The sequence below is a fragment of the Tubulanus polymorphus genome, chromosome 5 (assembly GCF_964204645.1).
Source record: "Tubulanus polymorphus chromosome 5, tnTubPoly1.2, whole genome shotgun sequence".
Lineage (NCBI taxonomy): Eukaryota > Metazoa > Nemertea > Palaeonemertea > Tubulaniformes > Tubulanidae > Tubulanus > Tubulanus polymorphus.
Genome location: NC_134029.1, coordinates 23,214,181 through 23,231,579, shown reverse-complemented (window position 1 = coordinate 23,231,579; position 17,399 = coordinate 23,214,181). Strand labels below are relative to the sequence as shown.

The 17,399-nt window shown below is 38.1% G+C and overlaps 2 protein-coding genes across 4 annotated transcripts in view; one reads left to right on the top strand and one right to left on the bottom strand.

The window, feature by feature from the left end:
- The first annotated feature begins 475 nt into the window (after positions 1–475).
- LOC141906090 (chondroitin sulfate synthase 1-like) lies at positions 476–8,241 on the top strand. Its single transcript, XM_074795282.1, has 2 exons — positions 476–1,593; positions 3,014–8,241. Exons 1-2 carry the CDS (start codon positions 757–759, stop codon positions 4,574–4,576), a joined length of 2,400 nt encoding a protein of 799 aa, XP_074651383.1. The 5' UTR covers positions 476–756; the 3' UTR covers positions 4,577–8,241.
- A 3,963-nt stretch (positions 8,242–12,204) lies between these two features.
- Positions 12,205–17,399, bottom strand: part of LOC141905819 (uncharacterized) — a 43,390-nt gene continuing 38,195 nt past the window's right edge. For all 3 annotated transcript variants that reach the window (XM_074794868.1, XM_074794866.1, XM_074794867.1), the window contains one exon: positions 12,205–17,397. In XM_074794868.1, coding sequence (XP_074650969.1) covers positions 17,227–17,397 — 171 coding nt within the window. In that variant the 3' untranslated portion in view covers positions 12,205–17,226. The remainder of the gene's footprint in view (positions 17,398–17,399) is intronic.

Sequence of the window (17,399 nt, the reverse complement as noted above, 5' to 3'; positions counted from 1 at the left end):
TTTTCTCTGGAGCCCCAGTCTGTCTCGTTACGTCACTTCCTGTAGTCAATGAACGCGGAAGTGAAGTGAAGAATAGAGAAGTTTTAAAGTTCACATGGACTCCATGTGTCGCGGTTAATGAAGCGTGAGAAGTGACAGAACTGTTTGAAATACGTGGCGAGCGGCGCGCGCGCGTCTGTGTTAAACCGCAATGACATCTAAGTGAACATTCAAACTGAGGAAACCTGCGAAGTCGAAGAAAGTGAAGAGTTAGTATAGGCTGGCCTTTTCAACCTGATGATTAAGCCTGATGGTTTCGCTGAAGAGAAAGGCCGATGGATCGGGCGATTGTAGGATAGTATTTGGAGTTAATCTTTGACTGACGACAATCATGAATGGATAATCAGCTCGCAGAACTGTGTGAGTGTGCGTGACTTTAAGCTGCAGATATTGTTGACTGTTAACGTTGTTGAAGCTTCGACGACTGAATGTGACCCGAGAAATTATTGTGCAAAAGAAAAACTGAAAAATTCACTTATTTCAGTTTCACATGTTAAAGAATTTCATCAGAAAAATTTGTGGATTCTCGTTAAATGGGAGACAGCGGTGTTAGTCGGAGTAATGAAATTGTTCGCTCAATGATTCATTCATCGTTCAAATGAAGAAGAACAAAAAAAGTCTGAAAATTTATGAACTGCACGAAGAGTTAGCGTTGTAATAGATACAGTGAGTGGTTGAGAGAGAGCTGTTTTAGTGCTCTGAATAAAAACACGGAATATGAGAAAAATAGGACACAATTTGCGTAAATGGTCGAGGTACAGCTGGTCGAGATACAGGTCGATTGTTTTGTTGCTAGTCGGTATTTTCATCGGTTATTTCCTTGTAAAAAGATACCACAACGCCGGCAAATATCCACCGCGGTGCGTTTATAAAAAAGATAAATTCGATCCACGCGTGTCATCATCATCGTCATCGGTAATTAGGACAACTACCGACTCCGCGGAAACCACGTTGACGGCGGCGGCGAGAAAAAAAAACGATGAGAAATTTATTTTAGTCGGCGTGATGACCGCGAATAAATACCTGGGAACTCGCGCGGTCGCCGTTCAGAACACGTGGGCGAAAACAATCGACGGCGAGGTGAAGTTTTTTTCGAGCGCCGATACGGGTAACGGGTCAGCGACGTCCGGTCTACCCCCGGTGATTAATCTACGAGGGGTCGACGACACGTACCCGCCGCAGAAAAAATCATTTTTGATGTTGAAATATTTGCACGATAATTACATCGATCGATTCGAATGGTTCGTACGCAGCGACGACGACGTTTTTATTCACGGTAAACGACTGGCGACGTTTTTACGGTCGTTGAATAGTTCGAAGCCGTTGTATATCGGACAGGCCGGTAAAGGCGTCGGCGGGAAGAATCTCGTGTTGCGTTACGATGAGAATTATTGTATGGGCGGCACGGCGATCGTTTTCAGTCGCGAGACCCTCAAACGAATCGTTCCTCATATTAACTATTGTTTGAAACATTTGTACACGAAACACGAAGATGTGGAAATCGGGAGATGCGTTCGCAAGTTTGCCGGGGTTCAGTGTCCGTGGGCGTTTGAGGTGAGTTACGGAAATTTGCGGGTGTCCGGGCATGGATCTGATAGTAATATTAGGGCTAATTATCAAGAAAAAAGTACTCTGGCAGTTTCGAAGAATTTCTGACAAAATTGCGCCTTTGTTTACGGAAATTACTTTAAAAAAAAAAAAAAAAATTATGTCCTCTTTGAAAAAAGTACCTTTAAAGACACTTGGAAGTTTTGAGGGGCTTGCTAAGCCCCCCCCCCCCCCCCCGGATTCTACAGAATCCTTTCTTTTCCTTTTCTTGGGAATTTAGAACTTTTTATTCACCCTTATATGTACAAGTAGTTACTTTGAGTAGGTTTTGTTTATAGAGTCAGAATGTATTTATTCTAACTGTTTCAGCTGATTGATAATGCTGCTGGGGTTGAGTGTTGTTCAGTGCTCTCAAACCTTGTATTCGTTTTAGTAGTAGTTTTAGTTTAGTATAACAGGGAAAACGGGTAACACTGCAGACTTTACCTGACCTGGCTATTCTGTTTATATAAACTGATTCAGCTGTTCCCACAGTAAATGTAGATATCAGCTGCAAACTGTGCTAAACTGCCCTTTTCAACTCGAATTTGTGTCAAAATGCTTCTACTAGGCAACATTTCAACTTTTACCTGGCCTTGGCCCATTCTTAAATTTCTGCTCATGGTCGGTTAGAAAATATGGCCAATTATTAACACTACTTATCACTTCTCAGATTTGTCTTATCCATCGTTGACACTTTGTATCTGGTAGGACATACCCGCCCGCCTCCTCAAGACCTTCTATGATTTTTTTGTGATGTTTTACCACCACCAGAATTAAATCTTAGAACTGTGTCCAGGACCTGGGTACATTCTCTCAAAAGTTGGTTAAAGTTAGAAAAATATTGGATATTAGAAATAGTGACTATGAAGATGGTATTTGTCCAACAACTTTAACCAACTTTTGCAGGGTCCGATCTAAGCACTTGTCTGATTGCCCGGGACAAGTATATTCTCATCAGGGCAAGTAGGTTATCATTATCACTTGTCCCCCGGGCTAGTGCAATTTTATGTCACAAAGCTTTTTTTCCCATTCGATACAACGGATTTCTTAACGCATTTCGTTTTCGCGTTAAAATGGAAGATTTTTCAGAAAAGGAATCATAGTGCCACCAATTAGACTGTCTCTGTAGGACAAGTAGCTCTTGGAGGGGGAAGCAAAATTTCAGATATGCTTGCCCCCCCCCTCCCCCCCGGGCAAGTGGCTTTCATTCCTTAGATCGGACCCTCTTTTTGAGCAACTGAGTCCTGATAAATACCAGAGAAACTATGCAGTTTCACAGCAGTAATTCACTAGATCACTATGAACAGCCTTTCAGCATCTGGCCATTGAAACATTTTCTTTCACACGAAAATAACCAGTTTTATATCTTTATTTTTATTTTCAGATGCAGTCATTATTCTATCAGAATCACGAGGATCCTCAGGGTTCGTTCGGTCGCGTCGGGAAACTACACGAAATGTACAAAGCGATCACGATGCACCCGGTGAAAGATCACCGACATCTTTATCGCATGTATAATCATTTCTTATCGTTAGAAAACACTGATCGACGACACGACTTGAAGCTACTGCGACGAGATATCAATCGAATGCAGTGGTATTTAAACGAGCGTCCCGTCGGCGAGACCGATTCCAATCTAGCCATTTCATTACGAAAATTCAAACCTCGCAGCGCCGACGAAGTCCTGACGTGGAATTTCCTGCACCGGCATTACTATTCGGCGACCGATTTAAACCCGCGTCGCGGTGTCGATAAATCATTTCATAACGCGTTACATAAAGTGATCATTCAGGTGATGAAATTGATCAACGGTAATTCTCAACAGAAAGGACGCACGATCGATTATAAAGATATCCTATACGGATACCACCGCGTCGACCCGGTCCACGGAGTCGATTATATATTCGATTTGTTGTTGCTGTATAAAAAGTTCACCGGAAATCGTAAGAAGTTGGACGTACGTCGACATACGTACGTACATCAGACGTTCGCCGATCTGGAGATTTCATTCCGCGCAGTCGACGAATACGACGCTTCTCGTCGCGGCGGTCGCGAAAACGCTGAGAACAACAACAAACCGAGTCGTATTCGAAAAGGAAAGTTAAGAAACCCGGCATCGAAACGAAAACACGTTCAAGTTTGCTCGAGTTCCACGAGAGCGGCTACCGTGCATTTGATACTTCCGATTCAAGGTCGCGTGGAGACGTTCTCGCGTTTCTTGCGCAATTTCGCGACGACGTTCCTATCGTCTCCAGGCGACCAACCGGTGACGCTTTCGGTGATGCTGTTTCAGCGGACGACCAACGGCTCGTCGGAAGCGTCGCGGATAATCGATTTGGTTGATCGCGCGAGGTCGGAATATCCGTCGGCGGAGATCGTCGTTCATCGAATGGACGGAGTGTTCTCGCGATCGATCGCGCTCGAAGCCGGCGCCAGGAAACGTCGCGATTCCGATCTGTTATTTTTCGTCGACGTCGACATCTATTTATCGCGCGACGCGTTGACGCGAGTTCGTCAACACACGATACGAACGAAACAGGTTTATTACCCGATCGTATTCAGTCAGTACGATCCGGAAATCGTTTGTAAATCGCGCGATTGTTCCGACGATCCGTTTAACTTCGCGTCGTGGCGCGGCTACTGGAGAATATTCGGCTACGGCATCGCGAGTATTTATAAAAGCGATTTGACGCTCGTCGGCGGATTCAACACGTCGATTAAAGGTTGGGGACTCGAAGACGTCGATATATTCGACCGGACATTGTTGAGTAGTTTGCGAGTATTCCGGGCGCCGGACCCCGGCATGATTCACATCTTCCATCCAGTTTTCTGTGATAAAAACTTGTCGAAAAGTCAGCACGACATGTGTATCGGGTCGAAAACAGCCAGTCTCGCGTCAGTGGCAGATTTGATAAGAATGATCGATCAAGAAGAAGACAAAAGATGATACGAGTAGTCTTTAGTGTCGTTACGTATTATCACAAGATTTTGCGCTGTCTTTCAGAAAGTATTGAACCATGATGTATTACAATATCTATTACAGCGGAACCTCGGTATAATGATTCAGCATTTAATACGAACTTAGAATTTCGATCTCTAAATAGGACGATTTCAATGATTTTATACTAGATATAACGAACTATCGGTTATAGCGGACTGATTTTCTGGTCCCCTGAAGTTCGTTGTAACGAGGTTCCACTGTATAACAAATACCCAATTTTAGCCAAATCATTTAGGACCAATTATAGTCGTCCAGTTAATCAGAAATCTGGATTGAACATCATATTTTACAAGGTGACCAATAAATGATATCCAGCAGAGATCAGATCATTCATAAACGTGATCGGGATAAAGCGGGGCATTCTCTATTTCTGTAATGCCACATGGAACCAACGGAACGTGTACGAGTAAATCAATTTTCAGTGAAAATGATATGAAATACAGAGTAGAAAAATAAATTGATGGTAATATCTCATTCGATGATGTTAGGATTCCAAAGAATCCAGTTGAAATTTGATTAAGAATGATATAAAACCAGGGAGACGCGTGAGAGAGAATGTTCCCGTTTAAACCATCTGGTGAGCGCCGGTATCTTATTGTCGATGTTAATCTCTTTGATGTGTGTTTATCTGAAAGAAAATCTTGACAATATTTGTCCAAATGTCATGGATGCATATTTGTATTCATGTATAGGCCTGTCATGTCAACACTGCCTTAAACCTTTTCTGCTTGCATTTTCCATAGTCCCGGTTTTGAAACGTTTCTTTTATTACAGAAACGACAGTGAAGTAAATATTGAAGTAAATATTGACGTATTGTCCGTTTATCCGCGCTACTCTCAGATACCGCTCAATATCAGTACGTTTTATGTTTGATAATCTCTGAATGTGTGAAATATTTAATCGTTGATCTCAAATATTAGAAACTGATAAATATGATCGAGGACGGAAGTATAATGTACTTAGTAATACGAATTGAAACCTGAATCTAGCTCATATCCGAAATGTGTACTTGACGAGTACTTGACATTTCGTCGTTTGGTCAAATGAAGGAAAAGTAACTTGAACTATGCACTTTTAATAGTTTAAAAGGATCGGTCAAATCCTCACTTGCCAGAGTAACTGCTGTTTCTCATAATTGGTGCTATAATATTTGCCAGATATCTACAGTGCCTGCGCGGTTGTTGTGACAGTTTTTTCAGACAGTTTTCTATTCGATTAAGTTAATATGAAATGTACGCGAACCCGACTTGCCGTAATGTATCAATAGTTAGCGATGTTAATCGTGATGTTGATTGTGGTAGATTGAAAAAAGTAGTACATATTAACGCAGAGAAATATTTCATTGTTATTTTAGCCTATTTCGGCTCGTGTTACATGAGATGAAACTACCGTTGGATAATTCACGTCGATACCTGTCCCTATAGAGGGGCCATTCATAGTGTGTGTACGTAACCATTATCGGCCACTGCTTCAAATGTAAACTGCGTTCATTGAGGAGATAAGGTTAAAAGCCAGTCAAAGTTTTCCTAAGTACATTATGTATTACGCCCCTATTCAGTATTAACGAGCATTTGAAGCTATTGTACTTCCGTGTACAGTGTGTTCTAGCCTATATGATGATATCGTTACATTTAATCGATCATTAACGAGATGTATCATGATTTTCTATGAATTACTAATGTGTTTAGTTACAAGCTGCGATCGTTGATCGATTGATTGAATTAATACGAAACATGTGGCTACTTGATTTCCGCGTGAAACACTGGCGCAACTTTCTATAGGAAATGCGCAACAATTTAAGTTGGGTTCAAACTGTGTTCAAGTGACATCTTTTTTTGGTAGTGATATCCGAGTCGAACGGTTTATTCTATGTATTTAGGATCAGTAAATATATTTCAACAAATATCCCATAAATTTTTAGGGCCCTTCCTAAAGCATTTGATACTGAAACTGGCGTATATTTGGTCATATGGAAGCATTTGATTTATGGTGGGTCCGTTTGTGTAGGGTGAAATTAGTACACGCGAGTGTATATTACAGTACAATATCGAATTACTGAATTAAACAGATGCATGAGTGTTTTTATGTGTAAATTTAATGTAGATTGATATCAAAATGGGTACTGATATACACATGATGGCTGTAATAGCTTAGATTAGTTTTATAGCATAAGGCGATAACGAGGTGATAAAGCTATGAAACAATTCTATATTGATATCAATAATTGATTTTCATCGAATGTAATGGACCGTGAGTCATTAGTTAAGTACTGTAGGTATGAATCTGCTACCTGAGCCCTGTCTGCCCTCATCACACATTCAATACTGTATCACCATTCTTATAATTGTCCAGACAATGTGTGTTAAGGACTTGTATAACTACAAAAACCTAACGTTAAGCATTTCATCGTCATAACTTCGATAACTTCGTGATTGTTGCTGGTCAAGATATAACACTAATACTGGTAAATGTCTGAAGAGGTGATTGTGGACTGGTGAAGATCTGAGGGGCGATTTAGGGCTGCAAATTGATACCTACATCAGTTTATTCATTACCTGTTCAATGCAGGATATTTCATTATAGTTATTTAGTCTAGAATATCTCATTCATAGATTCTCGTAAAACGCTCTTCGTTTTCTAAATCATTTCTTGCCGTTAAATGTTATCTTCCTTCATGTCTAGTCTAAGTATATTCTTTTGAAATTATTTTTCTAAGGCGATCACTGGTTGAATTTTATTAAATACAATGGCCACGAATACAATTGCTCGTCCTCGCTTGCCAGGGGTCCGGTATCGCTCCCCCGAACTCGAACGGCTTTAGCTTAGTGAGTTTGAATCCTTGACGGGTGAAGATGACATTGGCTTAGAATACGTAAGTATCGGTTATAGAGCCGATTTAATCAGATATAAGACAATCAAATGAAAATAGTATTCTCAACATCCTAGTCTCAGTTCTACGGTTGATGCATTGTCAGTGATTTAAAACTATTAAACTGAATCCAACGATGCCAGTTATGGTTTTTCCAAACGACTTTATAATCTAATATTTATTCAGTAGCGTGTGTTGCTTCCGCTTCTGATGAATGAATGAGTATTTAAAAACTTCACGCGAGAGAAAGAGAGGAATGCTGAAACTTGGTGTTGTTCTAAGAAAACCGGTGTGTGCTATGAATTCTTCATCCACGTGGTGTATTTTCTAATAGGCGCCCCCGTACTCATAGATGTCGTCGACGCGAATTGTTTATTCAGACGGTTGTAATCTGATGAAAAACCCGTTGAAAAAACGTTGGCTTTTAAAAATTTGAAATAACTTTCATATCGTATTATTATTATTATTATTATTATTATTATTATTAGTCCGCAATATAGTAAAGGCTCAAATGATATTCTGTCTTACCTTTAGTCACTGGTTAGAAATGTTGAGTCTGAGGATTGTAGTAAGAATTCTGTCCACGAGAAAACGGGATGTTTTTTAACCAAGTATTTTGCCGACTTGGTCGAGAGTAAACTGCCTTAAAAAGATCGATCCTGATCATATTTCATTATACCTACGTATTAATATATCTCTATTTGATTTTATAAAGCACGTATTTTTGATTTGTCTGTATATGAAAACGATGAATAAAGATTAAAAAGGTATTTTGGTTATTAAAAATTCGAATATTCAACGCTTGTTATTTTTTTCTCGGCGAGGAATTTTGCGCATGTCACACTGAGGATTTCATTTCTTAGAAAATTCCGTACAATCGTGTGGGGGTTTAAAAAGAAGGCTCTCTACAAATAACTGAATGAATCATTGATGACGAATATCTGGACTCGGTAACACTCGCCTGGACATGGACTGTATAATTGACGGTTTTCTACTTGGCAAAAAAGATTCGAACCCTCGCGAGACGTTAATGAAAATGTATTAATCCTTTTCGTGGAACCTCTGAGACACTTGATCTAAGAATGCGTGTACTCGTTTTATATGTTCAAATATTATTGAAAAAAATCAAATAATTCACTTCATATCCAACCATAGACTAAGCCGCGACCGAGTCTGCTCCGTAGGACATTTTCTGAAACCCATTCAGGACTGATGAAATGATGTCGATTCGGTGCAGTTCGACTAGCTTTGATAAACATAGTGTTTTCAGTGGTTTGATGAGCGTGGCTCTGTTTCCAGGTAATACCATCTATAACCGGGGTAGCCACTTGTATTTCATTTCCGTATTGCGGACGTGGTTCGATTTCATGCCTGAAAATTGACGCTAAAATCTGCGAGAGTCATATACAAAACGAGATCAAACCAATAGAAATATTTCATTTTAATCTGGGGATCAGGGCGGATCCAGGAAAATTGGACGTGGAGGGCCCGGAAGTAAAGAAAATGCTTTCTTAGGGAAAACGCTGCCACGCCTAAACGTCTGAAGCGAGGGTCAACCTCGGTGCTATTTCTTTCGCCCTACTGCGCTGATATATTATACGAATGCTGTAACTTCTAAGAATTTGCCTCGATGCGTCAATTTCAGTTGATTCCGAGTCTATTACCACTATATAGATCAACATACAGTAGTAGTAATAACACATGAAGGTTTTATCGACTCATAGTGCTTGACTTGATTTATAAATTGTTAATAAATCAGATTTGAAACATCTGTACATGTGCACTGTCAAATGGTCGATAGAATTCACCCATCTAGAAAATACCCCCGTCGATGTATAACAAGATTCGTTATATATCAATATTCCATCCACACATCCTACATTCTGATCCAAAATGTTAAAAAAAAGATAATCTATTCTCTCGAAACTGTTTATGAGATGAGAATATGCGTAATATCGGAATTTTGGGTTAAACACTTACTCGTAAATGGCTTCCATCCATTGTAACGAAGGACGCAACTTGCGAATGTGAATGTTTGGTTTGGAGACTTGAGGCAGTTTATTTGAAGTGATGCTTTTGTTCTTTTTGCTGCTGCTAGTAGATTCAACACGATGGTACCACCAATCCCTCACTAGTTTGGTTTCTGTTTTAACAATTGAAAGTCAACTTATTAAGATTCAGTCTTCTTTGACAAACGATATTGCTTTGAATTGGAATATCATACATAAATGTGTAATTACGGTGATAGTACCCAATGATAATCATTTCTTTAAAAGCCAAAATTGAATCATTCGTTAAATCACTCAATCCAATCAATGGTCGGACAAACGGTCGAACAAATCTAAAGTCATTTCTCCTCAATCAAAGAAAGTAATGAAAAACCCTTACGTTTTCTTCTTGAAACCAGTTCTTGTCCTCCCATGTTGTTGACCGACGGAAGCCGCAATTCTGGAGACTAATCATAGATAATAGACTTGAGAAAAAAGTTTAACTAAAATATATATAGTGTACGAGGCCATATATTAGAAATGATAAATCAATTAGTTGTTGACTATGTGTGTAGGCAATTTGCTGCTGTATATAATGTATATACATACTTTATCCCAGAACACGAGAAAAATGTTGTCAAAGCTTTTTGGTCTAAAAAGAAATCTACCTTCCTTCTATTTACTTTCGATGAAAACTTACGTTGAGAGTGTACGCGCGATTTTCATCCATCAAAGCTGTTTATCTTACAGCGAACTTATCATCGGTTTGGTTTGGTCTAACCTCGAGTGGTGCTTAGTATGGAGATGAACTGTAAACTTGTATAAGAAGACTATTTGTAAAACTTGAAAAAAATGTCCTCACTCACTCGTATACAACTGGTCGTGATTGATCGATCATTGACTCGTGTAACAAATTTTATACGCGAAACTAGCGCAAAAATAATCGGGCTCGTGTTGGAATATTCAAACAAAATTCTATCAAAGGTTTTAGTATCGTCTGACGGAACGCTTGATCACTTTTTTATTATCGATGAAGACAGTTACTTTCTTCAACAGGTGAATTCATAATGAAAACGGGTTTTGTAATTGATCGTGTGTTAGAAAAGAGCATTTATTCTACACCTGACCCAGTCAATGGTTATACAAACGTATGTTAAAAATGCAAACGTCCTAAGAAAAACCTAAAGGTGCAAAAACGAATATTATTCACTTGACTTCAGTACTTCTTTTGCTTATCGAATAAGAATCCTCCTCTGTGCACAATGGACAGTGAATTTACTTGGTAAGTGAATGAGTGAATGGCCATATATATTGTTGTATTGATCTCCTCTCTCTTTTGCTTCAGGTACCGAGTATCGAGTGGATTAAACCCTTAGAGGACAAACGATTAACTTCGATTGAACATATCTATATTTTTCCATCTCAAACACGCTTCTCTGTAGCGTCAACGCTCCCTCTACAAAATCACGTGACTCTTACGTCACACTTACGTCACACAATCAATATTACTATATAACAATATCCGTCAACAGTTCGAGACAAATCCCGCCAACGATCTCCTATACCCCGACCTCTTTCAACAAAATTCATAAGTTAAATTTTGATGGAACAATGAGGCTTTAAACTGTCATCTCGAAACTTCACGATTGATAAAACACTTACTCCGTGTTGAAGCGATGAAGAGAGAATCCCACAATGATAACGAAATGACATTATTCCTGAAGATGACTATTAGGATAGTCGAAACGTTGAATAAACTACACTAGCTCAAAGTAACATTGTCGGACTTTTCGTTATCATTGTGGGATTCTATCTTCATCTCGAAACTTGCTTTTTACCCAGCATTTTAATGATTCAGGTCGACGCACTTAGATTAGATATACTTTTACGTCTTAAAAATAGGCCGCCAGTTTATGCAAACCTCTTTTTACTGTTGTTTGAGGAAATATACTATCATCATGGAGGTGAGCGTAACGCCCAGTTCTCATGGGGCGTACATCTTTCAAGATAGATTTTTACACTGACGGTTAACATTTGACTCGAAATAGAGTTTGCTTTCTAGCAATTAACTCAGTCGATCCCGACACTGTTGAAAAAGGCTTGAATTAGTAAATTAAGCAGCGGGTAGAACAGACATTATCGGAGGTTGTGGTCTTGCTCGTCTTTGGTACAGTGAAAAAAATATCGTTGAATAAGTCTTTCTTGGATCCAGAACTACTGTCGAATATATAGACGAAACATGGACTAAAATCAGAATATCCGATATTACTGACTGGAGAAAGGTGATGATATAAAGAACCAAATTCCTTGATAATGCTTCCTTCTTAATTGAAAACCAAAAATTCGGATTTCTAATAATAAATTTTAACGTATCGATATTTTTAAGTTAACTTTCGGTACGGATCGCTGCCGATACTAAAGCCGATGGGAGTTGCTTAATCCTGATCAGTTCGGTGTTTTCTTTTTATTCAAAAAAGGGAATTGTGTAACATTCAACGGCGCGTATTCGTTCACAAGTCCAGGTTGCACAGTCGTGGCTAAAGTCCAAAAGTGGACTTAAATCTTAAGACTATTGTTAGATTGGCTATAGAACTAAGTTGGTCTAAGTCCGGTCTTAAGTCTTAGCCATGACTATGCAACCAGCCCCAGAATGCTAAAACAAAACAAAACAAAAATACAAAGTGCATGTATTCTTTACTCATCATATTTATTCCGAGTCTAAGACCTGTCGTCTATTTCTCACCACATCTGATGTATATATCACTTCCAATTAAAAATATATAATATATGTATAATAATATTATACGCAATCATATTTCAACAATGCTTTATTGGTTATATGGTAATAACAACAAAAACGACCAAAATATTCGCGTGAATTCTTTTAAAACATGAACACTATTTTTACTAATAAAAATTTACCCCGAAAAAGAAAACCAACAGATTTTTTTCAAATGAATGATTCTCCTAATAATTCTGCACTTTTGCCTGGGATAGTAAAATTCTAATTATCAGTTATTTACGGATTAAATTTGCGTTGAAAATTAGCATCTGATTTATTCTTTTTCTGGCCGCAACAAACACGTGATAGTCAAAGCAAATAATGTACGTATAGAGATCAGAATCATGAGAAAAAAAAACATCTCCCGTGGAATTCGAGTTTCAATGTACACATAACCGCAAGAGAATTGACCCTACTCAGTGCAGAAACTGATGCAATCATCTTAAGCCGTGATCGCAAGGTTTTCACCATTTCGATTTCATTTTTAGCATGGACTCAAAATCAGATTTTCAGAGTCGATGATTTTAGCAACGAGTGAGTCATTTACATGTTCACGCACTCTCTAATCAGACATGGGTCGACAGGTTTGACTGGGGTCTCGTCCCTGCCAGTTTGACCCGGGCTGAATCATTTTTGTGTGATCTGAATTCATAGCCAAATATTGAGAAAACGTTCAGAAAAATGAAGATGATTTTTATCATATGCAATGAAATCATCTGTGGTTACAATTTAGCCATTTACCGCGGCTGAGTAGGGACGAGTCTCACCACTGTTACATTCATGCCACTAGAAAAGCCACTAAAATTCAGGACTGCAATAAATGCTTTCATCGTATTACACAAATGTTTAATGGGCTTTCATATGTTTATGATGAAGTTGATAAGTTGACATTAAGTACAAATAACGATCGGTTATAACTGGAATAACGTTAATATATAAGTGCACTAATTCTGGGTCGAATATTATCATTCAGTCGGCAACTGAAGCTGTAACTTTCAACAATACCGGTTCTTGTCAAACGAACGCGTATAGCAAGTAGAAATCTAAACGATAATGGATTGATAACGTTTCAGACTAAAAAAAAAGAGATAAAATTCTGTGAAGCAAATCGTGAAAACAGGTGACTTTTTCACAAAAACGCGACGAAATATATCAATTCCATTTGTATAAGATCTGTATCAGTTGAAATATGAACACGGAATGAATATCGACACTGCTTCAAGTTACAAATGAAACAATGAAACCATCGCAGCACTCTTTGACCTGTTATTCTAATTGTACTGTTACGATTAAAGTGCTAAACATCCTTAAATAATGCGATTTCTTAAGCAATTAAAAGTCACAAAATGACCCGGATATCTCTAAAATATTTACTCATAAAAACTCGTTTAAATCGAGTTTTAATGACCAAACGTTAGTTCCGCCGGAGCAGCTGTTATCCGTTCTTAGGTTATAAGTATCATCACTGGCAATCTGATGGATTTCATCAAACAAACTGATATGAAGTGAGGGGGTGCATGTACTCAGCTGACAAAACTACAGACCAACAATCTGCGATAAATGTCACATTATACTTTTCAAGTTTTTGCCAAAAGTCTAACGTGTTCTTCTTGACTATAAAACCAAACACAATATTCACTAATGTTAGCAGTAATATGATGCACATTTTACGCTAAAAACCAAAAACAGAAGTCACAGGACAAAGAATGATAAAGTAACTCTAATGCGCGCTTACTATAGTTAAGGGAATTCGGAAATAAAAATTGCACAAAAATGGCGGCGCTATCACAGAAGCAGCTAAAGGATGAGTCCATACTCTACAACAATTCATTAGTATTTACAATGTATCCATTCAAGCCAATCATACTAATGCACTTTCAAACATAAAGCCGAGCTCAGGATGACTTATATACGACCTGATCAGAATGTCGTAAGAACAGCATTAGTAAAAACGTGACCACCGATTACCGATCTTAAGAGCACTCGATCATCGCAGAGTCGAAAAGACATGTGACGTAATGCTCGTCGCTGATTGGCTACAACGTTAAGATCGGTCGCAGCAATTAGAGCTTGTTCTATCCTTGTGATTTGGCTTACGACGGGTCTGCGTTCAAACCATCAGGGTCGTAATTAAACTCGGCTGAGCTCGGCTAAACAATATCCATGTCATTAACTATTCAAAAGTCCAGTCTAGGAGTAAATGTCATTCGATAAAACTAAAAAGAGAAATTCCCTTTCTCCACGCAGTTCGAGGAAAGAGTTTTAATATTTCAACTATAATTATACAAAACTAATCATTTGGCACTCAATGCTGACATATACTCCTAAACTTCACAAACATCATGGATTTACAAAGTCCGATTCCTCCCCACGAGAATTCGACAGATCAAGAAAATTTTACCCTGCAGAAAGACATAGCTTTGTGGAAGAGGATTCACAATCGAAATATTTTGAGCGAAGACCGTTTGTAGGCACTGTTTATATACGACATATAGTATGCGATTTGGTGCGTAAGACATTTTTTTGGGGAATTTACCAATTCAAGCTCAAATGAAAAATTCTTGAATTCAATTCAATCGCTTTAAGACATCCCTTGAAGCTCATTTGATCTTCTAGGCCGAAAAACTATCCAGGTTGCCTAGAATTCCAAGTCAAACAAAGGATGCATCCGACCAGATTACGACCAAAATGTATTTAGAATTTAAAGGACTTTCAAGAACTTTGAAAATCTTAAATCGGTTAAAGGAAGGACCAACTACACGTAGATAGTTCATAAAAACAATTTGAAAAATCTGTAAGACACTTTATGAAATATCTCGATGTCGCAGTCAGTTCAAAAATATCAACGTCTTTCATCGGCTTCGCTCGATTCTGAATTGACAAAGAAGCACATGATTTTCAACGTCGAATAAAACGATGTCGAATACTGTGGTAGTTTGTTAGTGAAGAGATTACAAATAATCGATGTGAAATATGTACACGCACATACTGTACAACACGAGTACTTTGCACAGATATGAGAAACAATTAAACATATACATATACATGTACGGTTATAACATAACGATGATGTACATCAGCTTTACATTTAAATATTATGAATTCCATAGCCCTGCTACGGCGTAACCGCTTCTAGTTTTTACTAAGGTCAGTTTCGATGCGATGCGATTGTGGCCTTTATCTGAGACATACAACGTCAATATCCCTAATGAGCTGTAATAACAACATCTAAATACAATGTAATACTCGATATTCGCAAAGGAAACTTGGCAGTTGAGTAACTTTTTAAGTACCGAAAATTATCTAAAATGGCAAGAATTTCGATATTGAACGATCAGTTTCAAAGATACAGTACACCTGATTAGCATTTGAGAATATCTCTGTAGCTAGGTATCTAGTTCTAGTAATTTTGCACAGATGGCAGCATTGTATGAACCATCGCGAATGGGAATGATTTTATCGATATTGCAGAGATCGTCACTTTTCGATCAGATCTTAACTTCATATAAATAACTTATAACTAAATGCACTACTTTAAAAAAACAGATTTTAAAACAAACAAGTCACAGCCTAATATCAGTCATTACGACTAATTGATTCTGTTTTGGATATGTCTATCAGATTATGGTTAGCGATGCCAATGTCAATGCTGTCTACATTTAAAGATTTGTCATAATAAAACTCTCGAGAATGCCTGCTTTTCAAAAGGGTTTTTAATGAAGAGCTTCATTAGTCTTAAATATGAAACCAGGTCTCGCAATTTATTGAACACTAAAATATCAAAATACGACATCCAGAATAACATCAATCGCAGTAGTACATTAAACATACTATCACTTCAGATGTATAACTCAAAACCCTGAAAGTTCTACAAAGTAAGGATAACCTTTGATAGGGTTTGTATTAAATGAAAATCTCCATTCTGGTCGGCCGATGTTTTATACATGTACCAGTGTGTAAGGATGCGATGAGGAAATACTCTTCTGGTAGACAGCACTTGAAATAACAACATATCCTACCATAATCTTACAAAATTCCTAACATTGACAATATTCATGAAATTCTTTCTTTTACAAAGCACCAACACATGATATGTAGAGTGCTGTGAAAACTTGAACCCCTAATCTGCATTTTTCTAAACAACTTCAGAAAATGCTCGTAAGTCTATAATTTCTGTCAGTACCACCAATTATCGCTAGATCATTTTCTCAACTCAGAAGCTGATCATGCAGTATTACTATTTACAGTCAGGGGTTCAGGTCTGCTTTACAAGAAAACCTTTTATCAATATTCACTGATTTACTGCCGTATCACCACACTAAACATATGATGCAAGTAACATTACCCTTATGAGGACTTTCAGTGCCCCAGTTTTTGAGACCTTTAGAAAAACATTCTCGTACACTGTCGTAAAGATTCTTATTTTCAAATAGACGGACAACAAATAAAACTGGATAAAACGATGATTATGTAAATACCTTTATAGTTAAACAGGTGACTATAACTATAAGTAAGTACATATTATTGGACATATACAGGAAGAAACTTTTCAATAAGATTTTCTCAAGACCGGGCAATATTTCAAATCGTATTCAAGATCGATTAAAAGGCTTTAAATATATGGAAGTTAACTTCAAAACAGGAGATGTGTACAAAAAGAGCGTATTTGTATCTAAAAATAATAACAAAACAACACAAATATTCAGCTGACTAGATAAAGTATCACTTCTACAGTTCGTTAAGTACATGACTGTGTGTAATAGAAGTGGTCAGCAGTCTCTCGCTGTGAAGACCAAACTGTGAGTTAACTATATGAAATAGCAGTGTTCACACGTGATTGTTACACCAAAACAATATCGTCAAAAAGTAGAAATATTTCACTCTTGACTCCGATACGAAACAGTCCCTCCTAATACTGCCAACGTCAGGCTGTGTGTTTTACGTGGTTTTATGTTTTCACGGAGGTACATCAGGATCGACGCCATTCGAAGATGTGAATTTGATGCAGTCTTCATGCGGTGAGTCCGTCGTACAATGTCCAGCATCGTACGGTTGTTTATTGTTGTTTTTGTATTGGTTTTGTTGAGATAAATGTGTGTTCTCCAACGTCTTCAACGATCGATGCACCT